At 51.4% G+C, this 24,635-nt stretch overlaps 7 protein-coding genes across 7 annotated transcripts; 3 read left to right on the top strand and 4 right to left on the bottom strand.

Annotated features, from left to right (window-relative positions):
- Positions 1 to 1,028: 1,028 nt before the first annotated feature.
- CCT6 (chaperonin containing TCP1 subunit 6) lies at positions 1,029 to 3,392 on the bottom strand. The gene is made up of 2 exons (XM_017253418.3): positions 3,151 to 3,392; positions 1,029 to 2,747 (listed from the first exon to the last, which is right to left on the bottom strand). The coding sequence occupies exons 1-2, from the start codon at positions 3,285 to 3,287 to the stop codon at positions 1,286 to 1,288; spliced, it is 1,599 nt and encodes a 532-aa protein (XP_017108907.1). The 5' UTR covers positions 3,288 to 3,392; the 3' UTR covers positions 1,029 to 1,285.
- Positions 3,393 to 3,630: 238 nt separating this feature from the next.
- Positions 3,631 to 8,225, top strand: LOC108133478 (uncharacterized). Its single transcript, XM_017253417.3, has 3 exons — positions 3,631 to 4,538; positions 4,602 to 4,958; positions 5,380 to 8,225. Exons 1-3 carry the CDS (start codon positions 3,816 to 3,818, stop codon positions 6,541 to 6,543), a joined length of 2,244 nt encoding a protein of 747 aa, XP_017108906.2. The 5' UTR covers positions 3,631 to 3,815; the 3' UTR covers positions 6,544 to 8,225.
- A 2,087-nt stretch (positions 8,226 to 10,312) lies between these two features.
- Positions 10,313 to 11,429, bottom strand: LOC108133471 (uncharacterized). The gene has a single exon (XM_017253410.2). It carries the CDS (start codon positions 11,231 to 11,233, stop codon positions 10,661 to 10,663), a length of 573 nt encoding a protein of 190 aa, XP_017108899.1. The 5' UTR covers positions 11,234 to 11,429; the 3' UTR covers positions 10,313 to 10,660.
- Positions 11,430 to 11,677: 248 nt separating this feature from the next.
- Positions 11,678 to 13,483, top strand: LOC108133469 (WD repeat-containing protein 18). Its single transcript, XM_017253407.3, has 2 exons — positions 11,678 to 12,508; positions 12,573 to 13,483. The coding sequence occupies exons 1-2, from the start codon at positions 11,738 to 11,740 to the stop codon at positions 13,401 to 13,403; spliced, it is 1,602 nt and encodes a 533-aa protein (XP_017108896.2). The 5' UTR covers positions 11,678 to 11,737; the 3' UTR covers positions 13,404 to 13,483.
- On the bottom strand, positions 13,415 to 14,001 carry LOC108133473 (UPF0184 protein CG14818). The gene is made up of 2 exons (XM_017253412.3): positions 13,800 to 14,001; positions 13,415 to 13,730 (listed from the first exon to the last, which is right to left on the bottom strand). The coding sequence occupies exons 1-2, from the start codon at positions 13,876 to 13,878 to the stop codon at positions 13,522 to 13,524; spliced, it is 288 nt and encodes a 95-aa protein (XP_017108901.1). The 5' UTR covers positions 13,879 to 14,001; the 3' UTR covers positions 13,415 to 13,521.
- A 286-nt stretch (positions 14,002 to 14,287) lies between these two features.
- Positions 14,288 to 15,215, top strand: Coa8 (Cytochrome c oxidase assembly factor 8). Its single transcript, XM_017253411.3, has 3 exons — positions 14,288 to 14,435; positions 14,488 to 14,775; positions 14,847 to 15,215. The coding sequence occupies exons 1-3, from the start codon at positions 14,385 to 14,387 to the stop codon at positions 15,075 to 15,077; spliced, it is 570 nt and encodes a 189-aa protein (XP_017108900.2). The 5' UTR covers positions 14,288 to 14,384; the 3' UTR covers positions 15,078 to 15,215.
- Positions 15,216 to 15,483: 268 nt separating this feature from the next.
- On the bottom strand, positions 15,484 to 24,468 carry trr (trithorax-related). Its single transcript, XM_017253401.3, has 7 exons — positions 23,733 to 24,468; positions 18,273 to 23,665; positions 17,673 to 18,206; positions 17,016 to 17,611; positions 16,821 to 16,950; positions 16,570 to 16,752; positions 15,484 to 16,512 (listed from the first exon to the last, which is right to left on the bottom strand). The coding sequence occupies exons 1-7, from the start codon at positions 24,181 to 24,183 to the stop codon at positions 16,420 to 16,422; spliced, it is 7,380 nt and encodes a 2,459-aa protein (XP_017108890.2). The 5' UTR covers positions 24,184 to 24,468; the 3' UTR covers positions 15,484 to 16,419.
- Positions 24,469 to 24,635: the final 167 nt, after the last annotated feature.

Here is a 24,635-nt window from a genome sequence, read left to right as displayed (position 1 = left end):
TAGTAAAACCAACAAAAAAGTGGTTTATAACCAATAAAAGTAAAAGGAATAAAAAAGTAGTGGACTAAAAAATGAAAATATTAAAATTTACAAGAATAATGTTTTCACAACTCTTCCATGATCTCTCTATAGATTCTTTGCAACAAATATTATGTACATATCTTTGATTGATTTATTTTCTTTAAATTAAGCTTATATTTAAAATAAATGTTGTTAGAAATAATATTTACTTTATATATTATAGACTTTAGCTCATTGATGAAAAGTACCACAGTACTATGTACTATAAGAGATGGAATAACAATTTAAAATCTTACCTGTTAAGTATAAAACATTAAATATTTCCAAAAATATATCATGGTTTGAAAAAAAATAATATTTTAAAAGAAATGTTTAACAAAAAAAATGTTGTACAATATCCTTTTTATACCTTTATTTTTTTGTAACCTTTCTTCAAATACTCAAATCTGTGAGTACCCCATCTGTGACTGCCCCCGCGACAGATGTGTCCTGTATAGCCAACAACCCCCTCTCTGCCCACGCCGACCATGTGGCAAATGGTCGAAGGAAGCAAAACAAATTTGAAGCTCATTATCATGCTCATTTCAATATCAATTTCCGTGCGTTGACATGAGAAATCCTTTTAGACATTTCCAAAAATGTTCTCGCCACACGATACAGTGAACTCTGCGGCCGGACGAATCGCACCGCACCAGACACATACATATGTACTTCAAAATCCCTGGGGAAATCTGACAAAAGATACACACTGTACTGGGTGGGCGACATTAGCATAATGCCAGGGTGAGTGGCGAGTGGAGAGGAGCCTCCTCATTTTGTTATGCATTTCCTATGTGTCAGAGGAGGCGAAAGGATGTAAAAGGAGACTGAATCGAAAATGGAAGCTTATCCTTTCGGCTGGGTAAATAACAGAAAAGGACATATGCGAAATACATCAACTTTTATCCCAAATGCCCGCACAGCTTTATTTTCGGCCGTTTAAACCAAGGGAGTAGCGAATTTGTAGATTATTTTATAGTTTTCATTTATTTTTAAACCAATGGTTTGTAGTAAGTAATCATTAGTCGAAATAAAAAAATAGAGAAATACATTAGCGTTTAAGTAATGCGTGAGTGGTGTGTGTTTTGTTGTTTGCAAATACTTTCAAACAATTCCGATCTCTTGCGTTTTCAAATTGTTTATGATTTGTGAGGATAGGAGGCGCGGGTGGATTAACTTGGTTAACGTATTTGGATCCAGACGATTGGGAACTAGGGAACTAGGACTAGCCCTTGAGGCTCGTCATGCCCGCACGCATCACCTCGTCGACGAGCAGGAGGTTGCTGGCAATGATGGAGCACGAGTTGAGGATCTGCTTCTTCACAATATAGTTGTCGTAGACGCCGAGGTCCACTGGCTTCATCGGCTCGCCGGTGGCCAGATCCAGGCCGACCAGATCCGGGTTCAGGCGATCCTCCACCGTCAGCTTGACAATCGTATCCTGGGCATCGTAGCCGCTGTTGACGGCCAGCGTCTTTGGAATGACCAGCAGGGCGTCGGCGAAGGCCTGCACGGCCAGGCGGGCCTTGCCCTTAATGGTGTCCTTGAAGGCAGTCAGCTCGTTGTAGGCACGCACCTCGAAGGCACCGGCACCGGGAACCAGGGCCTTGTCGGCAATGGTGTTGTTGATGGCCCGCAGACCGTCGCGGATGGCGTCCTTGATCTGGGTGATGGTGTGCTTGTTGGGGCCCTTGATCAGGATGGTCACGGACAGCGGGTTCTTGCAGTCCTCCACGAAGGTGTACTTGTTCTCGCCGAGCACGTGCTCGTACACGACGCCGGCGTAGCCCAGGTTCTCCTCCTGGAGGTCGTCGAACGAGTTCATGGCGGTGCCACCGCAGGCCAGGGCCAGACGCTCCATGTTGCGGCGCTTGGCGCGACGCAGAGCCAGGATGCCCTCCTTGGCCAGGGCGTCCAGGGAGATGGGGTCAATGCCCTTCTGGTTGATCAGCACGAAGGTCTTGTCGGTGCCATCGCACACGGAGCGCTTCAGCTCGATAACCTTCTTGACGCGCTGGTCGATGAATTCGCGCTCGGCGCGCACAAAGGCCTCGCGCTCCTCGGCGGTCTTGTAGAAGAATCCTGAGTTCACCTCGGCCTTCTCGTACTCCAGCGACACATTGGCAGTCAGGATGTAGGCGTTCTCCAGACGCTTTGGCATGTCCGGGTGGCGGGCACCGTGATCCATGACCAGACCGCGCACCAGCTGCGTATCAGTGTCGGTTTTGTGCTGCATCTCCATCAGCTCAACCATGTGCAGGTCCACGGGCTTGTTCTTGTCGTTGGCAATGGTCAGCACGGCGTCCACACAGACGTCCGTGAGCAGGTCGGCCAGAGCCGGATGCACCTTGGTCTTCAGACTCGTGTTGGCAATCTCCACCAGGTTCTTCTTGTTGATCTCCACGGGCACCTTCACCTTGTCCAGGACCTCGAGCGCCTTATCACGGGCCTTCTCGAATCCCTCGGTCATGATGCGGGGATGCAGTCCCTCGGACAGGTAGATGTCGGCCTGCTTCAGCAGCTCTCCAATCAGCATGACAGTGGTGGTGGTGCCATCGCCGGTGGCATCGTCCTGAGCGGTACTGGCCCGGGCAATCATGGAGGCAGTGGGATGCTGGATCTGCATCTCGTGCAGCAAAACATTGCCGTCCTTGGTGATCTTGATGTCGCCGGCGCCGGACACCAGCCTGGAAGCATACAAAAGAATATTTTTTAGAGAATATTCCAGAACGAGCGCGTGACTCCCCACACCTGTGAGAGATTCGACCCACTGCAAGGGCTACCCAGACCGGAAAAAGCTTTTCCCGCCAATACAGTTCCTCATAACTCTACTTTAATTGAGCCCATCTCTAAAAGCTATGTCCTGGTGATTAAAAATCAAGAATTCCAATTTCAAAGAGCTGCAGACAGCGCCCCATCTCTTTCCCCCCAACGATGACGCATGCCGCTACTTCGCCTCTAACCTCAAACTGGCAGTTGCCGCAGCTGTCGCCAAATTGCATGTTTTTACCCGTTTTTCGCCAAATTTTGAGTGAAACTATACCCACATGGTGGTAATGAAAGTAATAGTAAGGATTTGCAGCCACTTACATCTTAACTGTGCCCTTGGGACCCAGATTGGTGCGCATCACATCCTGGAGACCCTTGGCGGCACTGATGTTTATGGCCAGAGCCTGGGCGGCACGGGCGAACTCGGCCTTGGGGTTCAGCAAGCTAATCGAAGCCATGGCTTTAGAACTTTGTTTTATCAAGTAAAGTCAAAGAAAATTGTTGCAACAAAATAAAACCAACACGCCGCGACTGGAACCGATGAAATCAGAAGACAGTGTGACCAGTATGTCGTGCAGAACTGTGTTGCCATCGATATTTCTTATTAGTCACGATAAAATATTAAAATTAATTTAAAAAAAATATATATTTCTATTTTTTCTAAAATAATATATATGGTATCATGTTTTTACTTAACAAATAAGAATAATAAAAAATAAAAAATACCAAAAACACAACAATAAAAAAAATACTAACAACAAAACATGTTATCGCACCCCCGATTGTTAAAACCGATATACAAACGAAATGCGACTGTATCACTAACAACACCAACAAAAAACGGCGACGATTTTATTGGCAATTTTTTTTTTTAAATCTAAAAGCCAGCGGGAAAATTGAACGTGTGCCGTACCGAAGAAGGAGCGCGGCGTTGAGTAAGCAACCGAACCAGTGACCAGCGATACCGCAATAGCACCGGCGGCGCTATGAGCGTGCTGGCGTATCCACGTACAAACGACGAGGAGATTTTCCGTCAGTGCACCAAGGACTGTGGCGTGGTGACGGCCACAGATGACTTCCAGTACTTTGCCCTGCGATGCGTGGTCTGCAGCGAGAAGTTCCGCTACTTCGACTCCTTTATCGGACACATGCAAACAGTGCATCTGGGCGATCATCCCGACTCTGATGCCAATGAGCCCCCCTTTAGATTAGGTGAGCCAGTATCGCTGTCGGCCCTCGACCGGGGCAGCAATGGGGATCTGCCAAACTTCCATGAGATCGAAGACTTGACGGACGCCGATACGGCTCTGCTGGAGCCGCAAATGGTTATTAAACAGGAGCTGCAGGATTTGCCCTGCAGCGACGATGACATAGCCGATGAATACGACGATGACGACGACCGGCTGCCAGGATCCGAGGCGAACGAAGAGGACGACGACGACGAGGAGACTATACTGCCTGAGAGCGTTCCGGCAGTGAGCGCCAAGCCGAAAACAAGGATGAAGGTCACCAAACGGCGCCAGAGAGTGGACGTGAAAAACGAGCCGCTAATTGTCGAGGGAGAGTCTTCCTTGGACGACTACGACTCACAAATGATGGACGATAACTCGGGCGAGTACATGGACTACAGTGGGGTGGAGGAGACAAGTCATGGAGCCGAAGGCGACTTTCCCAACTACGACGAAATGGTCGAGGAATCACTGCTGGGGGTAAGTCTGGGGGTGGATCTAGTCTGTCCAGTCATTGTCACTGATAGCTAATGTGCTTCACAGCGGGAAAGGGCAGTAACGATGCACATCAAGGACCGGAAGATGATCAAGTTTCTGATCCAGTCGTACAAGCGCAATCCCTTCCTGTGGGATCACAGCAATCCACAGTTCCGGGACCGGGTGAAACGCGCCCGCTTCCTGGACTGGATCGTGCTTGAGTTCAAGAGCCGCTTCAACATTTCCCTGGCCAAGGACGCCATCACCCGCAAGTGGGACAACCTGAGGACAGTGTACAAACGGGAGTGCAATCGCATGGCCCTGGAGAACACGAACGTCAGTACGCTGTGGTACTTTAAGGAGCTGCTGTTCCTCAATGATGTCTACAGCTACGCTGACAAGATGACCAAAACGGTGGTAAAGGTAAGTCGGAAGGTAGGGGGTTGGATTAACATCAACATTATATTTTTTTTAAATATTTATATTCATACAACGCTAGATTAATATTTAATTGGCTTAAAAATTAGCGAGGAATTCGATTGCGAGACAAAGTAAATGTTTAACAATAGAAACCTAACGAGTATTAATTATTCTTGCGAGTCTTTGATGTGTGGGTGCAAAAATACCCCTGTGCTGAGTAATACGCCGCAACCCCTGGGCATGCAGTCTCATAATATAATAGACATTTTCAGCCGACTCTTTAGAATCGTGTGTTTTCGTTCGGTTGCCATTCATGAGTTTGGAAGCAGAGTTTTGTGCTGACAAGGGGAATAGTTTCTGACGAATACACCATCCCCCTCCACCACTGAATCAATAATGTTTCAACCCTTTCCCCTTCTTGCAGGAGGCGAACTACCGTCGTCGCTTCTCGGCCATTTGGAGCGACACCTCGACCTCCAGGCTACTGACCATGGTGAAGCGGTATCAGTGCTTCTACAACCGCTTCGATCCCGACTACCGCAGCAAGGAGCGGCGCGGCGAGGGCCTCCATCAGATGGCCGTGGAGCTGCAGGAGCTCATCGACGTGTCCACCATCCAGATCTCGAAACGAATTTCGCAGCTGCGCTTCGATTACTCCAAGCAGAAGATGGAGCGCCTCAATTGCGAACGGCTGGGGCGTCCCTTCACCTCAAAGTACATCTACTATGAGCAAATGAGCTTCATGGACGGCGACATACCGCCCTTCAAGTGCCAGCACTGTCCGGAGATTGTCCAGACATTGAGGGATATGGACCTGCATCTGCTGAGCCATCAACCGAGCTTGGGTGGCGGCTACTACTGCCACATCTGCACCATCCAGTTCACCAGCAGCGAGGAGTTCAACAGCCACAAGGAGCTGCACTTGGGCGTCGGTTCGGACGTCAAATTCAACTGCGAACTGTGCACGGCCAGTTTCCGGGAGAAGGCCAACTACGACGAGCATCTGCGCCGGCACAACGAGGAGCTGTTCCTGCCCTCGCTGGCCCTCAACCACAGCATCATTGAATGCGGCGACGACGAGCCCGAGAGTAAGATTGGGCCTTCAGGCACTGGGCGCCGGGGCAGGCCTTCGGGGTCGGCCTCGAAGACTCCCATGGAGATACCCGAAGACCAGGATCCCGGGGACGGGGGAAAGCCCTACGGATGCGATGTGTGCCGCCGCAGCTTCGCCACGCCCGGCCACCTGAACGCCCATCAGATCGTGCACCAGGACGAGCGCGAGCGCTGCTACAAGTGCGACTATCCGCAGTGCAACAAGTCGTTTGTGGCGCGCAACAGCCTCTTCGAGCACCTGAAGCAGCACTACAGCAACGAGGAGTTCAAGTGCGACATCTGCGGCAAGACCTTCAAGTCGACCAAAAATCTGCAGAACCACAAGCAGATCCACGACAAGGTGAAGCGCTATGTCTGCCAGATCTGTGGCTCGGCGTTCGCCCAGGCAGCCGGGCTGTATCTGCACAAGCGGCGGCACAACCGCCCCAACGGAGTCGTCGGCGCTGTGGGCCGCTCGGGCCGGAGCACCCTGTGAGATAGGGACTGCGAGGTGGACAAGGATAGGGATAAGGAGAAGGACCGGTCCAAGCGGATGGCGGGTCGCGGAAGAGGGCGGGGCCGTGGCCGGGGTCGCGGCTACGATCGCCACGTGAAATAGTCCTGTAAGACCAACTAACTTAATATACTTGTCCGCGATTAAAGGCAGCTAGCTGGCATGTCGCACTCACTCAATGTTCAGCCCTGTTTGAGTTTATTTTTAACCAGACCCAGACCTTACTTTTAAACACCTTACTATTTTAAATCAAATGTCCAACCTGACCACATGTATTATTGTATTTAAGCCTCAAGACTTATTGTTTACTCGATGTTTCGATCCCACGAATTCTCAGGGCTGGCTGTTTATTGTATGTATTATTTTATTTAACATTTTATTGTAATTAAGCGACTAGCAGCCTAGTTAAGATCAGATTGTATTTTTAAACGAATTACTTACCTGTAGTAGTACTTAAAGGCAAAACAAGTATTTAACAATGCAACATAGGCTTAAGGTAGATCAAATGGCAATGATCCAGCTTCCGGGCTCCCACTAAAACGAAAGAGACGGATGGATAGCGAGCCAGAGAGAGAGAGAGAGAGAGAGAAGGAGAGTTAGGAATAGGCTAACCAATAGATCTGTGCCAACTTCGAACCCGAAGCCAACCCCCTCCCCCCAAGAACATAATAGTGTGTAAGCCTTGCAAAACATTCCTCCCCGTCCCCCCCGAAACATTCCATATTACCAAGTATTTTATTTAGTATTCCATGTGCTAACTAGTTTATATAGTGGATATATATTCCAAGTAAGCCCAGACCAGACCCCAGCAGCTAAATCGGATGGTAATTAACAGCAATAACTAAGTTACTAAGCATCTGGAAAATGTTAGTTTTAAGCTGAGAAACAGTGCAAGCAGAGCCATAGGGACAACTCGAACAAGTGTGTCCTTATGGCCCCGATACGCACTGTCCGCCAACGACTGAATCTGAAACACATTTCGAGGAGATCGCACTGCTTCGTCCTGTAACCGCGAAACTATATAAATGTAAATAGAAATATGTAACCTGAGCCAGTCGATTACCAAGCTATCTAACCAAGTCTCCAAGTCAAGAGACTCCAGATTCACAAAAGAAGCTCCATTTAGGCCTAAGTTCATCTAGCACAATTTCCACTCATGCCAGTCATCCAACAAATCACCCAAAAGCTTATCAAAGAGCAAAGCGCCACCTGATAACACCCGGTCCGACTTGGTTTCCACTTGAGATTTCTTCGGGAAACCATTCCCAATTTGTGAAATAGTTAACAGCCCCCCTACCCAGGATCTAAGGAGGATGGCCCAGCGCAGCAGGCTCTAAGGATCACAAGAATCGTAACAAAAGTGCGCTTCCAGCAGAGTCAGAAACGAAATACCGAAAGAGAATACCTTAAAAGCAAACTAACTTAACTTGAAACTAAAAAAAACTAAAACCTTAAAACACTTGCATAAATATGTACATTTAAGGAAGCGTCTTCTAAAATTGTAAATTGAGAAACAATACAAATCACAATTTTAATTTATATCCTAGCAATACCGAATGAGATTTTAGTACTATATGATATACATACACATCATTATACACCCTACACGTATTCGAAAGACCCTCGAATAAAATAGGTTTAAATTAAAAAACAAAAACAAGGAATGGCTCGACTTTCATTATGGTTTTGGGCGGGCTCCCCACCAGCTCCCCAGATAACTGATGACGTTTTTATCTTCACTTTATGGCTGTCGCGCGTCTGGCTGATACCATCCCTTCTATATACCAGACGCCACAAATGGGTGTGTTTTCGTTTTTGCGATTTCTATATACATTCGTGTGAATCCATACTATATACTTGGAATTGTTTTGACGTCAGAAAATCGCCTTGTCATGCTTAGTTGGCGATCCACAATGGCACTCGCCGGGGGTGCTATAATTTTGGCATGGAGGCTCTAAAAAATATTTATTTTTCTGATTGGGATTAGCTATTAATCTTTTAGGTTTTCTTATATCCTATACTCTTTTTAGTCCTATACTCTAGTCTTCAAAACCCTTTTAGAAAAATACATTTCTAAAGCATTAGAGATTCTAGAATTTATAAGTAATGTTTAATAGCTCTACAAAAAAATAAGCAAATCCGTCCACGGCAATATTGTCATAAAGGCACGGAAAAATATATATCTATTTCATTATTACCAGATTACGTTAGTCTTTCTTAAATCCTATAGACAAAGTCTTATAAAATGTAGAGATATTCGAATACTCTACAAAATATTTGGAAAACAAACATTTTGAAGCATATGGAGATTCTAGAATTTTTTAAATTAATATTTAAGGGTCTACCTTAAAAATATAGAATATTTTTAATATATTTCTTTCATTACGACTAGCTCTATCTAAAGACTGTAGCTCTATCTAGTCTTTAGTAACCTCTTCGAGGGAGTTTCTAGAATTTCTTAAAATAGTATTTGAAGCTTAATTAAAAAATATAGACAATTTTATCATAATTCTTTAAAGACTAGCTCTATAGAGTCCTATTTATATACTACATACGAAGTTTTAAGCTATATATATTTATAGTTCTGCATTGTCTGGAAGATCTTTTCGAAAAAAAATCCTTTTGGAAGCTACACAAAATTCTAAAATTTCGCATAATTGAAAGATATAGTGATAGTGATTAAAAGTTCTACCTCAATTAGAGAAACTAAACACATACCAGTAGTATTATAACTTTTTCTTAAAGGCATTAAAATACATATAAATTTTTATATCCCGACATGCTCCATCTTCTCTACTCTTTTTGGAGAATACAACATATTCCAGAATTTCTCAAAATAATTTTTAACGGGGGGTCGGGGGTATTAGAGCTTTTATTATAAAGACACTAAAATATATACGATTTTTTTGATCAGGATAAGTTCCACCCTGGATGTAATAGTCTAGATTCCGTACAACTATAGCCCGAAGAAATGTAGTATACTAACTCCATAGTGACCATAGAATTAAAAAATGCCTTCTTAAAAAATGTTTCTAGAATTTCTCGTAAAGTTAAATCTCGGCCTAAAAATAAACAATGCGGTAATGCCGACATTTGGGTTATATGCTAATTTATTGCCTTCACTTTTAGGTTCGTCTGTCACCTCGCAGACCACCTCACTGGTTTGGGCCAACTTTTAGCGACGCAGAAGATCACTCGTGTGCGGCGTGCTGCCCGTCCATCCGTCTATATCTGGGGGTCTGGTGCCATTGCCACTATCGCCCCCCCGGTACTCATTTCACCAGGGGCGGCAGTGTGCCAATTTTGATTTTTGCCCGATAATTAGCCCCCGGACCCGGACGGGGTTTTGATCAATACCACCAGCAATTAGCAACCGGGGACCACGCCCCTTCGGCTTTACTCGTCGCTTCTACGGCTTTTCCATACAATGCTGACGTTGGCTAATTTCTAATTTCGGGTAAAAACATTAATCAATGGCATAAACAACAGCGGCGGTCATTAAACTAAGAAGTTCATCTCTAATATTAAAAATTACTTATGATTCCCACAAGCTAGGTACTTGTCTGGAGTGGATCTTAGGCTTACAAACCTCTAGGGAATTTATTATTTTTTAAAAACATAAATGATAATCCCTAGAATCGTAAAGTAATTTCTATTCCCTTGCCCGCATGTGTCAGCATATGGATCATAATGCGTCGTCGTCGCAAAAAGATAAGATAAATATGAAAAAAAAAATAAACAACCGGATCTGTACGTTTTACTTTCGAACTGAGAGTTCGTTTTAATCAGTGCATTACTCATGGTCCGGTTGCCAATCGTAAAGAATCAACAATTACAGTGTATAGAATTATTAACATGCTTTTCAGCCGGTCGAGGAGCGATCGTTGCTCCAACAGCAACAACTATTTCGATCGATTTAACAGATTGGAGGAGAAGTGCATCCAAAACTCCGGTTGGCTGCTGGGCTGTAGGCTGTAGGCTGGAGGTGTTTCGGTTCACGGTGTCCGCTCACCCGCGGAGTGTGTCCAACTCTGACACGATTCCCAGGTTGACAATTTGGCGCCAGCCGGTCGTCCGTCCCGACGCCATGACTAGATTCCTAAATCAGCTCGCCGTGCTCGTTCACCTTGATCACACGCACCTTGGCATGGCGGTCGGATAGAACCTGATCGATGCTCTTGCTGGTACTGATACCGGAGCTGATGCTGCTGTCGCCGTCGCTGCTGGTGAACAGGCCCAGATTGTCCTTGATCAGATGGTCCACGGCACAGCCGTCGCACTGTAGGATGACCACGCCACTGTAGTAGGCCTCCTCGCTGATGGTCTTCGTGTTCCGGGTGTTGCACAGCTTGCAACGATACACCAGCTCCATGCGGCGTTGCATGCGCCGGAATCGCTTCAGCGTGGTGGGCGAAAGGGAGCCACTGGACTGGGCGCCGGTGGTGGAGCGCGTCAGGTCAAAGGGCTTGGCCGTAAACTGGCACGCATCGAGAATGGAGCGCGGTATGGAGAGCGGTGACGGGCGCTTGGCATCCTTCAGCGTCTTCTCTGCATCCGGCAGCGGCACTGCATCCGCCTGCTGTTGTTGGGTGGCGTTGAGGATGGCGTTCTGTCCATTCTGGCGCAGGTAGTTGAGGGTACGCGATGTAAAGATGTTGCGCAATGCGTTCATTTTACGTCAGTTCGTTTATGTGCATATCGAGATTCCCGCGGCGACGCTGACTTTTTTGTTTTTCACGCTGCAGTTCGTCGCTGTTCTACGCGCTGCACGTGCCGACTTGCGTTTGTTATTCTCCAGGCACACAAAAAAAAACGATGCGCCAGAATGCTCCAAATGGGGGCAAGGAGAACAGCTGTTTGGCTATCGGATCCACAGTGCTGCCAGTGATGCCAACTCACAAAACTCACCAAATATAAAAATATGTACTTAAAAAATGAAGTTGATTTAATAAAATGATTAAAAAAAGAAGAAGCATAATGTCAATTCTTTAACTAAGAGAACATAGCTGCATAATAAATTCTATTTTATAAATAGTCGCTTTTACTAAGTTTAAATAGCTTGGCAGCACTTTTTTGATAGACCAGTTATCGATTACCAGTTATCGATTACTACAGGTGACTCTTATTGGCCGCGATATTTGGACAGCACGTGTGAGAATTAAAGAATCTTTTTAAAATGACTGAAGTTGTGGAGGCCGTGTTCATCAGCACGGGCAGCGAGGACAACACTACGTGCAGCGTCCAGGATCTTCGCACCGGCACAGACTTAATGCGCTACAAAGGCGGCGGATGCGCCCAGCACCAGGGCCTCTCCATCATTGGCCTTAACTATTTGTTTGCGGCAAATGCCGCCAAGCCCCTGATCCATGTCTGGCCCATTAACAAGCAGGAGCAGATGTCGGGCATTCGGTATGTAGTGCCGGGCAAGGTCAATGCCATGGCCGTCACGTCGGATGCAGCATTCCTAGTGGCCGGAATCCAGGAGAACATCTACCTATGGCACTTGAATACGGGTCGCATGCTCAACACCATTTCAAAGCACTACCAGGCCGTGACTTGCCTACGCTTCACTGACAGTGGAGAGCACTTCGTCAGCGCCGGCAAGGATGGTGCTGTTCTGGTGTGGAACCTCACTTCTGCCAGTGCTCCGCTGGACTCGGGCACTGGTCAGGATAGCAACGAGCCACTATACAGCTTCAATGATCACGGCCTGGCAGTCACAGATATCTACACTGGGATAGGAGGATCGCGTTCGTACTTGTACACCGTCTCCCTGGATCGCTGCTGCAAAATATATGACCTGATGGGTGGCATTCTGCTCGTCAGTGTGGTCTTCCCAGTGGCATTGCACAGTGTGTGTGTGGACAAGCTGGAAAGGAGCGTCTATGTGGGCTCCGCCGAGGGCAAGATCTACGTATTTCACACGGAGAATACTCCCAGAATGACTGTAAGTCTGAAACTCTCTACAACTCCTTTGGGATAGCTTATTCAACTGCATTACTTACTTTTAGGAATACCACATGGATGAGGAGGAGGCACAGGCCTTTGTGGGTCACGCCGAAGGCAAAGCCATTACCTGTCTGGCTCTGAATATGAGCGCCACGACATTGGTTTCCGGCGGAGAGGACAAGCAGGTCTGCGTCTGGGACACCGGCAGCCGCCAGCTAATCAAGACCATACCTCAAAATGGGGCGGTGAGCAATCTTCGCATTCGCCTGGTCAGTGGCGTTGTCTTCCAGCCGGAGCACAAGCAGCCAGAGATGTTCGCCGACAGTCTGAAGCGGATGATCTGCCCGCGTGAGGAGAATGATTACATTGAACTGACGCCGATGTCCAACGAAGACAATGAGGACGAGGAAGACTTTCCGCAAAGTGCTCTGGATGATGAGCTGGTGCTGAAATTAATAGCTTTGATGGAAAAGAAGACTGCAAGTGAGAATGGAGTGGAGGCAGAGGAGGAGGAGGAGGCCGAGGATCTGGACGAATTGGAAGATCCAGATGAATCGGACGAACAGGACGAATTGGAGGAGCAGGACGAATTGGAGGAGCAGGACGACTCTCAACCAGAAGATTTAGAAACCGACGCGTCAGAGCAAGAGGAGCCACCAACAAGGAACTCCAAAGCAACGAAGGCATCTTCCGACAAGGAAGGAACTACACAATCAGGATCAGCTTCCACCGAACAAGATGCATACATCGCGAAGTTGCAGGAGGAGAATAGACAACTCAAGGAGGAGACCAAGAGGATGTTCGAGTACTTGTACGACTACGTGTCCCGCACCCCGCAGGCGAAACAGACCGGCTCCGACAAAAGCAAAAGAAAGAAGCCAACCCCCCAATAGATGGCCGTTAATTAATTTTACTTAGGTTTAATAATCATCAATAATACATGGTACAAAAAAAATTAGGAAACAAACGAAAACAGATTACGATTGCACTTGCACAAAACACATTCGACAGCTACTTGGTTGGTTCCCCGGCGCCCTCCATGTCGTCATCGGCCTGATCCTGATCGGCGGCCTGGTCCTTCTCCTCGGCCAGCTGGCGGCGGATCTCCCTGTTGGAGTTCAACAGCGCCCGCAGCTGGGACATAATGTCATCCGTGCGTTGCTCCACAGCATCCAGGGCACAGCTGAGGGCGTCCAGACTCTGGTTCACATCCTCCATTTCTGCAGGACAAGCCAAGTTAGGTTTTCTTTTCTGTTTTTTTTTTTTCTTGGGAACTTTGAAAGACTCACCTTGGAGGTCTGCCTCCTGGACATTGGTGTTGCCAGAGTCACCAGACGAGGTGGGATCGTGGTTGTTTTTCGGTGACATGTTCTCTGGACGCTCCGTCGTTGAAAATTAATGTTTGCTAGTTTTTTGTTTTTCCAGATGGGGAACGTTAATTTATTGTCACGAGACACCAGACCCACAGCTGATTGGTGTTCAATAGCGATGGCACTTGGAAACGATATATTTTGCAAGGGAGACTTGTTTTTTTAAATTTAACTTTTAATTAAGCGACAATTTCTCCTAAATTTACATTATGCGTATTAAGACAATAACGATTTAATTCTTTTCAAATTTTTCACAATATTTTAGATGCAAAAATTAATTTTCCACTATAATTACACATGTATGAGTTCATCCTAAAACTAAAATAATAAAATCTTTTCGAAAATCTTGTAAGCAAATGAATAAAAAGTTTATTTTAAAATTAAATATTCAGCCATCTCATAATTCATTCTATCGATAAATGGATCCCACCCCCCCCAGTAGGAGGCGGGTGAACATCGATAGTTTTCCACCCCCACCTGACATAACAACAATCGAGCGAAATTATGAATAAATGTTTTAAATCCCAACACCGGATATTACTCTCCCAGTTGAAAGTATGTCGACCGTTAATTTTGAAGTTCAATTGTAAAATTTTCGTATTTGCAGTTGCCGCGATGCTATGCCACCGCAGTACAGAAGGAACCGCCACCCCCCGCCTCACAGAAGCCAAAGGCCCGAATCCAAATCGTTGGAGGGTTGGTCCACAAGCCGGATCCTACATCAGTCAACTGCGACTACATAGGGCCGCCGGATGCCCAGTCGAATCTACGGCCGTACGTTAGGCACTACGGTGACCAAGAGACGGAGCTGGCCAAGAAGCTGCGTCTGAAGCGCATCGAAGTCGAGGCCTGGAACATGGACTTCTGGACGAGGCACAACAAGCGCTTTTACGAGGTTAGGATAACAGCGCTCTCCCTCTCTTTCTAATCCCAATGATGCCATCTCTTTCCTTTTGACACTTGCAGGAAAAGGACGACTTCATACGCCTGCACAAGGAGGGTGAGACCGAGGTCTCCGCCGATCGCATGAGCGAGTTCTACAAGTCGTTCCTCGACAAGAACTGGCGCATCCACTTGATGTACAACATTTCCTGGTACCTGAAGAATTTCGACATCCTCACATTGGCCGCTGGCGTGCAGGTGCAGAGGCTTCTGTCCCGGGCCAAGCGGCGATCCGAAACGAGTCAGCAGTCCTGACTCCAAAATTATTCCCCGGAACGTGTACAGTCAGTCCCCATCTTATCCGCCCTTTTTTAATTGTTTTTTTTTTTTTAAACATTATTGTGTATCCTGTGTAACTAGCAATTGCGATAAAACTAAAGTCTAGTACATAAATGTAATAGTATCATTTCTAAAACCAAATGAGGGTGAGTAGGTAGGGTATTCTTTTTCGAAGAAGTCCTTCCCTTCACTCCCTTCATGATCGAAGATAGTGACGAAAATCAAAGAATGTTCTGAGCTAGAAACTACTAGTATTAATTCTCCTAATCTTCTTTCTCTAATCGATTCTATGGTTTAGTTAGTTATCCTTTTTCTAGAAGGTAAATCATGTTGAGGACAGTGACGAAAGTAACAAGTAGAACTGATCCAGCCCAGATCCAGCCCATCCTTAAATAAAACAGCTCGCTTTTGTGACATTTTTTGCATTAAAAATTTACTTAACAATTACGAGGGGGGATTGTTGTTTGGTGGAGGATGAAAAATACAAGTTGCATTTTGAGTTAGTGAATCGCTTAAAAATAATCGCAAACTAGTTAAATAAAATAAAATATGTATATCGTGTGTGTATTTGTAGACTTATCAGCGTATGTATGTATTCAAGGAGGCTGTACACATTGGCGTTGAGCTAGTCTCGAATATAGTGTATAAGAAGGGTGAAAAATAATTCCTAAAATTATGATAATAATAATATATTAATAATAATTAATAATCGTAAACAGGGGGGAAAGGCACACGCGCATAAAGTCAAGTATATTTTTTTGTATTTTGTTTGGTTTTGTGGAGATGCGTCTAAAAAAAAAAAAAAAACTATAATATATGATGCGACTTATGGAAATGCTACTCTAGGGGGTGGATAGGGGGGAAGGGGGGGTGGGGGGTGACGGGGCTTTAAATAAAATAGGGGCGTGGTCATGTCCTTGCTTTAACATTTATATTCTGCCTATTTCTCTCTATATATATATAAATATTTGTACATATATAGAAACGCTTATAATTTAGACTATGAAACACTCTCCTCCGCTCCACTCCGCTCCGCTCCCCGTCGCCCGACGAGCGAGACGTATATATATACATGGGTGTATATAGAAATTGTTACAAATTAGCTACAGTGGGCACATATATGTACATAACTAACAGGGTCCTATGTACATGTTCTATATACTGCCTAGCGATGCTACCTATGCTCCTATATAAGTATACGCTTCCATATACATATATGTACATTGTACATGCAGTTGGTCTGGTATAGCAAGTCCTCTTCCTGATCCTCTTCCTCTTCCTGTTCCTGTTCACTGGGCACTGCACCGGCTCCACACCTCTAGTTCATCCACTTGCGGCAGTTGGGGGCACCGCAGGCGCAGGGTATCTTGTGGGCGTCGTCCTCGATGTCGAACTTGTAGTCGTACGACAGCTGTTTAAGGGATAGGGATTCAGTAATCTGGTCAGGATTAGGAACAAAGCCACTCACCTCCTCGCCGCGATAGATTTTCCGCTTGGCAAAGATTATGATCCGTACATCGCGATCCACCTCCACGATCTCCGTCACACAATTGGGATTGCACGAGTGATTGATGTAGCGGGCCAGGCCGCCGCTCAGAGTGGCGTCCACCACGCGATCCTCGTCCAGCCGAAACATGTAAATGCCGCGATTCTGTTTGGAAATTAGGGAATTATAATCCGCTGCAGGAGAGGATTGGGACTAATTGGGAGCCAACTCACCTTAGACTCGTATTGTTTCTCTCGAATCTCGGACACCTCGGTGCGAATCACCTCGCCGATGTACTCAATGATCATGGTGTGCTTCTCAATGTCTCGGGCGGCATACAGACCCAGCCCCTGGATCTTGGATCTGGAATAGAAAAATGTTGGATATTATTACATGTTTAGGAAGAGAATCACTCTGTCGGCATCTACCTGGCCAGGTACACGTTGTTGCGCCACTCCTGCTTCATCTTCTTGTACTGGGAGCTCTTGGAGTGCACAAACTGCTTGCTGTACGGGCAGGCCACCTCCCCGGCGATGGCCGCCGAGTTGGCCATGCGCTGGGTGCTGCAGCTGCCGGCGGTGCGCTGGGTGTGCGGCTTCCGCCAGACCAGCAGCTGGCGCTGCTTGGGCTCCGTGCGCGCCGCCCCCGATGGATTGATGGCCAGCGGGAACTCCAGCAGAGGATTGCGGCCGTACTTGAAGCGGTAGTCGGTGAGGGTCTCGATGCCGGGCAGGCTCTCCAGTATCCGCACGATGGCCGGCTCCGTCAGCCCGAACAGATCCTCGCCGCTGATGTGCTGGGGAAAGAGCTGCAGCCATTTGTGGACCTTGCGCATCCGGGTGATGGGCTGGAGGATCTGCTGCCACACGGCCGTCGGCGAGCTGTCGCGGAACTCACGCTCCGGCTCCTTGTCGCCGGCGTCCTGCACCAGGATGCGGAACTCGGGCTTGCACCCAGCCTCTGCTATGCTGCATATGTAGCGGCACCTCCGGTTCGGCTGGCGGACACACCAGTAGTAGCGACTCTGAAATAACAGTACGGATTAGGATAGGATCCATCCCCAGGATGATCTATCGAGTACTCACCACCTTGTACCCAATGGGGTAGATGTAGTGGGGCGTGTGGAAGGCCTCCAGCTGGTGCGGCAGGAGCTGGCCCACGTTCAAGAAGGTCATGTTGCCGACGCGCAGCAGGTTGCTCAGCTCCGAGTAGTGCATCACGGTGGCCACCTGCCGGTTCTCGTCGCGATCCACGAACACCCGCCGGTGGACCACCAGCGAGCTGAGTTCGTTCTCGCTCCCAGCGCCAGATGCCAGGCCGCCGCCAGACGCACTGCCCGCTCCGCCGCCTCCCACACCGCCGATGCCGCCGTGCGGATGACCGTGGGCACTGCAGTGGACGGATTTGTTCTTGTAGAAGACGCACTCCTCGCGGATCGCGCACGGCAGATGGTAGAGGCTGTTGCAGCGCGACTTGAAGCACTTGATGGTGGCGCCCAGCTGGTGGCAGGCACTGCAGGCCTGGTTCAGGCCCGCCTGGAGCGCCGTCTGAAAGTTCATCAGGGCGCCGGACACGGTCTCGTAGACGCCATTCGACCACAGGGCGCAGTTGAGATGCACCTGCAAGCAGAAAAACCACCCAGATTAGAAGATCCACCCACGAAGCCAGAGTCCAGGAGCACTCACCCATTTGTCCACGTCAAAGTTGAGCAGTCGCGAGGGTCCATCCGCCTGGCCGTCGCCCCGCTGGTTGCAGAAGACGCACTGCCGCGTGTCCTCCAGCTGCTGGCTGCTGGCATCCGACTCCCAGACCGTGTTGTTGGCCGCTCCAGTTCCAGGTGCGCCTGATCCCGTGCCCGCTGCCCTTCCCGCCTCGTCAAGGTCCAGTCCGAAGCAGTCCGCACTGAAGCACTTTACGATGCACTTGCGCTGCACTGGGGTGCCGGGTATGGCCGGATGCTTCACGTCCTGCTCGTCTTCCGGCTCTTGCTTCTCCACGGTCTCCGCCAAGGCCGGCGACGGGGACTCGCTGGCGGAGGCGGTGGCCGACACAGAGGCGGAAGAGGAGGTGGAGGAGGCGCAGGCGCCGCCCGCCGGCTGCAGCAGGAGGCTGGCCGCCTCCGCCTGGCTCTCCTTGCCGGCACTCCACTTGAATCGCGCGAAGCAGGATCGGTCACAGAAGTAGACGAACGGCGCTGGTGTGGGCTTCTTCGGCAGCATGGCCATGAGCTGGGCCAGCCGGGGCAGCTGCTCCTCCAGCGAGGGCAGACTGTGGCGGGGCACCCGCAGGCCGGAGGCGTGGACCACATTGCCGCAGCTGCGACACAGCTTCCGGCGCCCGTTGAGGATCTTGCGCAGGTGGCTGTGGCTGATGTTTAGCGGACGCTTGAAGTCGTCCCTGGTGTCCTCCTGGTCCACCTCCAGCTTCTCGCCGCCCACCTGCGCCTTGTCCTCCAGGATCTTGCAGGTCAGCGACGGCGCCAGGTGCAGCAGATTGGCCAGATCCCGCAGCACGCCGGCTATGTTGTCCGACGAGGCGGAGCTGGCGGGCAGCGAGAGTATCACATTCTGGTTCTTCTGCTGGTAGTTGTTGTTGTTGTTGTTATTCGAGCCAGTGCCCAGTTCCAGTTGCTGGGTCTTGCGCAGCTCCTCGCCGCAGGAGCGGATCAGCGGCGACACAGGGACGCGCATGGTGATCGGATCCTCCGGCTGCGCCACCGGCGACATCCTTCCATGGCACCTGCTGTTACCGTTGAGCAGGACCAGGCCCGGGTAGCGCGTGACCCGGGGCAGGGCCGCCCACGCCGCCACACTGTCGCTCTCCACCAGCTCCACAGTCTCCAGGTTGCAGTCCCGGACAGCGCCGATGTGCCGGAGCAGGCGCTCGCGCGGATTGCGCTCGATGTGCGTGGAGAACTCCTGGTCGTAGAAGTCGTTCTGAATGCTCGACAGGGGCAGGCTGTTCTTGTCCGATCCCGGCGAGAGCGACGGCGAGGGGGAGCGCGTGCAGGCCGAGCCCCCCACCAGGCCACCGCTGCCGCCGAAGCGGTCGGAGTCGTAGAGCGAGGGTATGCCCGGGATGCGGACGCGCCCGAAGCGTCCGAAGGTGGCGCTGTCGCAGTCCTCCAGTCCCTCTAAATGCCTGCCCAGCGGCCAGCCCCGGGAGTTCAGGGATCCGCCCTTGACCTTGCCTCCGCCCGAGGCCGTTGGGGTGGCCGCCGCTCCTCCGCTTCCAGCCGGTGGTGTGCTTGGCGTCTCGTTGCTTCCCATCAGGAAGTGAAAGTTGCGGTTCAGGTGCGGCTCCAGGACCTGCAGCGGCTGCATCTGGCGGATGTGGGTCAGCAGCTTCTCGGTAAATGCATCGTGGTCCTCCTCCACCTTGGAAAGCTTGCGCACTCGCTTCTTCATCATCGCTGGCGAGGCGCTGGCGGCGGATCCGGCTCCTCCGGGCGTCACGCCGCCCGCTCCAGAGTTGCTGATCACGCTGTTGCTGCCGCCCTGGATGTAGTGGGTGCCCGGCGGCATCCCGGTCAGCTGGACCATGGCTCCCGCCGGCAGAGTGCCCGTCAGATCCTTCAGCACTCCCGCCGCCGTCTGGGCAGCATTCAGGTTGGTGCGCCTGGGCTTCTGCACTTCCCGCTTGCGTCGCTTGCGCTGGTCCCCCGCCTTGGGCTCTACCGGCATGGCGGGCACTCCGCCTCCAGCCATCGGCCCCTGACCCTGGCCCACCTGCAGCACCTGGTGTTGCTGGTGCGTCTGCTGCTGCTGCTGTGGATGGGGCTGCTGATGGTGTTGCTGCTGCTGGACCTGGATCTGCATTTGGGCTGGGATCTGGCCCTGGATCTGATTGGGCATCTGTCCCGGCATCTGGACCGGCAGCTGAGCCTGCATGGCCGCGTGCAACTGGGCCTGCATCTGCGCCTGGCCCGGGCTCTGGTTTGGGACGGCCTGGATGGTGGCTTCGCCGGCAGTTCCGGGCTTCTTCACGTAGCCCGTCAGCACCGAGGATATGAGATGCACCTTGTCCGGCGTGGGAGTGCCGGGCGTCACCTGGCCGGGATCGACCAGCTGCTGGAGCTGCACCTGCAGATGCTTCTCCTCCAGCTGCCCCTGAAGCTGCTTCTCCTCCATCTGCGGGTGCATGGGCAGCTTCCTCTTCTGGGCTTCTCCCGGCTTGAACGGTATCTTGGTGGCGCCCACGCCCGCCTCCAGATGGTTGCTGTTGCTCCACGGCACCGTAGCTGCCGCGGCTGTGGGCGGTGCTCCGCCGGCTGGTGTGGCGCCCAGATCCTGATTCGGGGGCTGGTCCGCCTGCTCAGGCAGCGACTCGTCGCCCTGCTCCATGGGCAGCGACATGGCCACCGCCTTGGGCTTCATCTGCAGCTCCTTGGCCGCCGGCTGCTTGGTGGATATGGAGATGGTGACGTTGGAGACGGGCGCCGTGGCCAGTTCGTACGGCGGCGGAGGCAGCAGCTCATTGGGCTTGGGATTGGCCTCCGCCACTGGTTTGGGTGGCCCCGATATAAACGAGGTCTCCTTGGACACTATTTGTACGGTCTGTTTGGTGACTGGATGCGCTGGGGGCTGGGCTGGCTGGGATGCCTGGGGAGGCTGAACAGGTGGCTGCACTGGCAGGTGCTGCTGCTGCGGCGCCGGCTGCTGCTGCTGTGGTGGAGGAGGTGGCGGTGGCACTTGGTTTTGGTTAACCGCCACAGGTGCCTCTGCCTTCGGCTCCATCTTCGCTTCTCCGGCACCCACGGGAGTCGCAATCGGCCCCGACGTGGTGGCGGGCACTGGTGCCACCGCCGTCCCCGCAGCGGATACAGTGGAGCTGCCTGCTCCAGCCATCGTCGTGGTGGATGTGGACGTGACGGGGGCACTGCTGCTGCTGTTGGCACTTCCACTGCTGCCGCCGCCACTGCCAGACGACGTCGTGCCTCCCGGCGTGGCTGTGGGCAGGGGCGGCTTCACCGGACGCGCCAGCTGAGCCTCGAGGCTGCTGGGAGCAGGTCCCATGCTAGGCGCCCGCACGTTGATCACCTTGCGCGCCGACAACGGGGGCGTGGCCGAGGCGTTGGCCACGTGGGCCGATGTGATGCTTATCTGGTTGAGGCTGTGGCTGTTGCTGGTGTTCTGGAGCAGCTGCTTCAGCAGGGCGTTGTTGGACTCGTCCGTCCCGGACCGCTGGTTGTTGTGCGTGTTCTGTGGCGTGGCGGGATTGGAGTTGGGGGTGCTGGGATTCGAGGTAGGGGCCTGGGGCGCTGTGCTCCCCACACCGCCCGTCGGCACCTGGTTGATGGGCGTCAGGGTGGTGCTGGCGTTTAGGCGCTGCTTCTCGGGGGTGGAATCCTGCTCGGGGTCTTGACCCGTGGGCGTGGTCGCCTCCCTGCTCTTCACCACCGGCACCTCCTGCTTCACCAGCAGCTTCACCTTCGGCTCACTGCCGATCTCCTCCAGCTTGGCCTCCTGGCCCACCCCACTCTGCTGGCTGGAGGTCAGGCTCACACTCAGCTTCGTGGGCGTCTGCTTGAGCTGCATTGGCGGCGCCGCAGCCCCGCCTCCCACCACACCTACGGCTCCCTTGTCGTTGGCGGCCTCCTGGTTCAGAGCCTGGTGCATCGTGGCCATAGTGGTGGTGGTTATCATCTTGGGCTTCTGCTGGGCCATCGTCGTCTTCGACAGCACCAGGGATATGTTCTTGTTGTTGGTGATGGAGATGATGGGCCGCGTGCCCACCACCGGGCTATTGATGCAGATGGTGCCGGCAGAGACGGAGACTGTGGAGGCGGAGGCCAGGTCCGAGGCGGTGGAGGAGGTGGCCGGAGTCTGGTTCTGGTTGCCCTGCTGCCCCGCCGCCGCCGCCGCCACCGTGACAGCCTGTTGCTGCTGCTTGAAGATGTTGAAGCTAGTGGGGCAGTTCAGGGTGGTCTTGTCCAGGGGCTTGATCACCACGCTGTTGATGTTCGCGAACTCCTCCGGCTGGTCCTGGTTCTTGCTTTTGTTCAGGATCTTCTGAATGTTCTCGGTGTTGTAGGTGATCTTCCGCGGCGCCGGGCTCTCATCCTCCGTGATGGAGCTGGAATTGGATCCGGCTCCGGCGCCTGCTGCAGCATCCTGGACCATGGCGTACGTCTGGCTGGGATTGGTGGTGGTTATGGTGACGATGCTGCCCGTGGCGGGGGCCAAGCTGGCGCCACTCGTCACCTGCAGCTGCTGCTGCGTCTGCTGCTGCTGGAGTTGCTGTTGCTGGAGCTGCAGCGACATCTTCTTGCTGACCACCTTGGCGGCCACGAACTTCGTGGTGGCCGGCTTGATTTGCAATCCGGAGAAGGAGACTATAGTGGCGGGGTTCTTGGGGCCGCGCTTGATCAGGTTGGTGAAGTTGTGCTGGCGCGGCTGGGGGTGACCGTGTGGCAGCACCTGCTGCCCGCCCGCGACACTGGCGGCACTAACCACTGCATTAGCGGTCACCTGGCCACCGGCCGCCTGCAGCAGCTGCTTGCTCTCCACGATGGTGGCCCCACCGGCGGTGGCAACTCCACTGGCACTGATCAGGGGCTTCAGCAGCGGCACCGATATCGTCTTATTGCCAATGGACACCTTGGCCGTGGTCTGGGTAACCTCCGAAAGCTTCTTGGCGTTCACAACCAGCTGGGTCGTCTTCATCTTCTGGTGCAGGTTGGCCCGGTTCAGGATCGTGGTCATCGGCGTCTGGCTCCCCGTGGCGGTCACGGGTACATTGAAGATGTTAAAGTTGGCCTGGCCCGGCTTCTGGGTGAGAATCGTGGTGGTTGTCCCCGCCACGCCCGTCGTCGTCGTTCCGCCATTGTTGGCGTTCAAAATGATTGTGGAGGTTATGCCGGAGGTACTGCCTCCCCCTCCTGTTGTGGCTGCATTCGCAGTGGAGTTGTCAGTACTGGCGGCGGGCATTAGAACAAAGTCCAGGTCTTCGGCCTTGCCCACGGGCTGGCTATCGCCCTGATCCTGGCCAGAACCACTGGGCTCTAGCGATATGATGGATGCTGTGGAGGAGGAGGACGAGCTGGATGAGCCGGCCTCTTTTTTGGTGAAGCTAAAGTCTGCAGGTGGGAGAACGAATGGATTATATTGGAATTGCTAAGCAGGAATCAGGCAGGAACTACTCACTCTGCTTTTCGGACTCATCCTGAGACTTTATTGCGCTCATCTCGCCGAAATTGCACACTATGATCTGTTGCTGGTCGCCGGGAGTCCAAACGGTGGCATCCTCCGGCTGCTGGTTGTCGGACTGCTCGCTGGGATTCTTGGGCTTTAGTTGGTAGAGCAGTTGCTGGGTCGGAGTCGCCGCTGTGGCGCTCTTGGCGATTATCAGTTCGGTTGTCTTTTGCTTTTTGCGAGCGGAGGAATCCTCTGCAGAGTCCTCGGCACTGGAGCGCTTCTGTATGCTGACCGCATTGAAGATGGGTGCACCACCACCACCACCACCGCTACCAGTAGTGCCACCGCCACCAACTGTGGCACTTCCGCTCCCTGCTGCAACGACAACGGCAGTGGCGGAAGTTGCGGGCTTCGCCTTTTCGGCGCCACCAAGCGATGTTGTCACCTTCGATATATTCATAACAAAAAACACACACAAGTGGAAAACGCTAAACGCGGACTCTCCTCCGGATTTCGGGATGCGGTCGCGGAGATGCGGAATGGCCAGAGGGAGATGGCTAGCTAGCCACTGCCTGCTAGCCTGCTTGCTGCAATCGGTTCGCCAGCGGAAAACATGCACTTTTTGCTTTTCGTGTGTGGGACAGGAAATTTAGTTTCTATGCAGAAGCAGTGTATCCAACACTTTTTTGGCTGGTCGAATTGAAAATACATGAAAAAAATACCGCAGAAAAATACAAAATACAGAGTTGCACGGCCGATAACAGTGGGTACACCCACATCGCGGTCACTCCAGTGTGTGCACATCGTTGCAAGTTTATCGAAGTTGACGGATGTGGCAACTCCGCCAAACCATGGTGGTTAATTTGTACTCATTCCATGGTACATTCCATAATCGTTTATTTATTTAAAAAA

This window comes from Drosophila bipectinata, chromosome XL (genome assembly GCF_030179905.1).
Source record: "Drosophila bipectinata strain 14024-0381.07 chromosome XL, DbipHiC1v2, whole genome shotgun sequence".
NCBI lineage: Eukaryota > Metazoa > Arthropoda > Insecta > Diptera > Drosophilidae > Drosophila > Drosophila bipectinata.
The sequence above is the reverse complement of the archived record's forward strand: the minus strand, read 5'-3'. Positions and strand labels throughout refer to the sequence as shown.

Bases quoted from the DNA above. Each gene is read 5' to 3' on its own strand.
- trr (XM_017253401.3), bottom strand. From the start codon at position 24,183: ATGAATATATCGAAGGTGACAACATCGCTTGGTGGCGCCGAAAAGGCG. The intron at 17,612-17,672 runs GTGAGTACTCGA...CTGTTATTTCAG, and splicing joins ACCCCATTGGGTACAAGGTG to AGTCGCTACTACTGGTGTGT. The intron at 16,513-16,569 runs GTGAGTGGCTTT...TCCCTTAAACAG, and splicing joins AAATCTATCGCGGCGAGGAG to CTGTCGTACGACTACAAGTT.
- CCT6 (XM_017253418.3), bottom strand. From the start codon at position 3,287: ATGGCTTCGATTAGCTTGCTGAACCCCAAGGCCGAGTTCGCCCGTGCC. The intron at 2,748-3,150 runs GTAAGTGGCTGC...GTATGCTTCCAG, and splicing joins CCCAAGGGCACAGTTAAGAT to GCTGGTGTCCGGCGCCGGCG.
- LOC108133471 (XM_017253410.2), bottom strand. From the start codon at position 11,233: ATGAACGCATTGCGCAACATCTTTACATCGCGTACCCTCAACTACCTG.
- LOC108133469 (XM_017253407.3), top strand. From the start codon at position 11,738: ATGACTGAAGTTGTGGAGGCCGTGTTCATCAGCACGGGCAGCGAGGAC. The intron at 12,509-12,572 runs GTAAGTCTGAAA...ACTTACTTTTAG, and splicing joins AGAATACTCCCAGAATGACT to GAATACCACATGGATGAGGA.
- LOC108133473 (XM_017253412.3), bottom strand. From the start codon at position 13,878: ATGTCACCGAAAAACAACCACGATCCCACCTCGTCTGGTGACTCTGGC. The intron at 13,731-13,799 runs GTGAGTCTTTCA...CTTGTCCTGCAG, and splicing joins CCAGGAGGCAGACCTCCAAG to AAATGGAGGATGTGAACCAG.
- Coa8 (XM_017253411.3), top strand. From the start codon at position 14,385: ATGAATAAATGTTTTAAATCCCAACACCGGATATTACTCTCCCAGTTG. The intron at 14,436-14,487 runs GTATGTCGACCG...TCGTATTTGCAG, and splicing joins TATTACTCTCCCAGTTGAAA to TTGCCGCGATGCTATGCCAC. The intron at 14,776-14,846 runs GTTAGGATAACA...TGACACTTGCAG, and splicing joins ACAACAAGCGCTTTTACGAG to GAAAAGGACGACTTCATACG.
- LOC108133478 (XM_017253417.3), top strand. From the start codon at position 3,816: ATGAGCGTGCTGGCGTATCCACGTACAAACGACGAGGAGATTTTCCGT. The intron at 4,539-4,601 runs GTAAGTCTGGGG...TGTGCTTCACAG, and splicing joins TCGAGGAATCACTGCTGGGG to CGGGAAAGGGCAGTAACGAT. The intron at 4,959-5,379 runs GTAAGTCGGAAG...CCCTTCTTGCAG, and splicing joins TGACCAAAACGGTGGTAAAG to GAGGCGAACTACCGTCGTCG.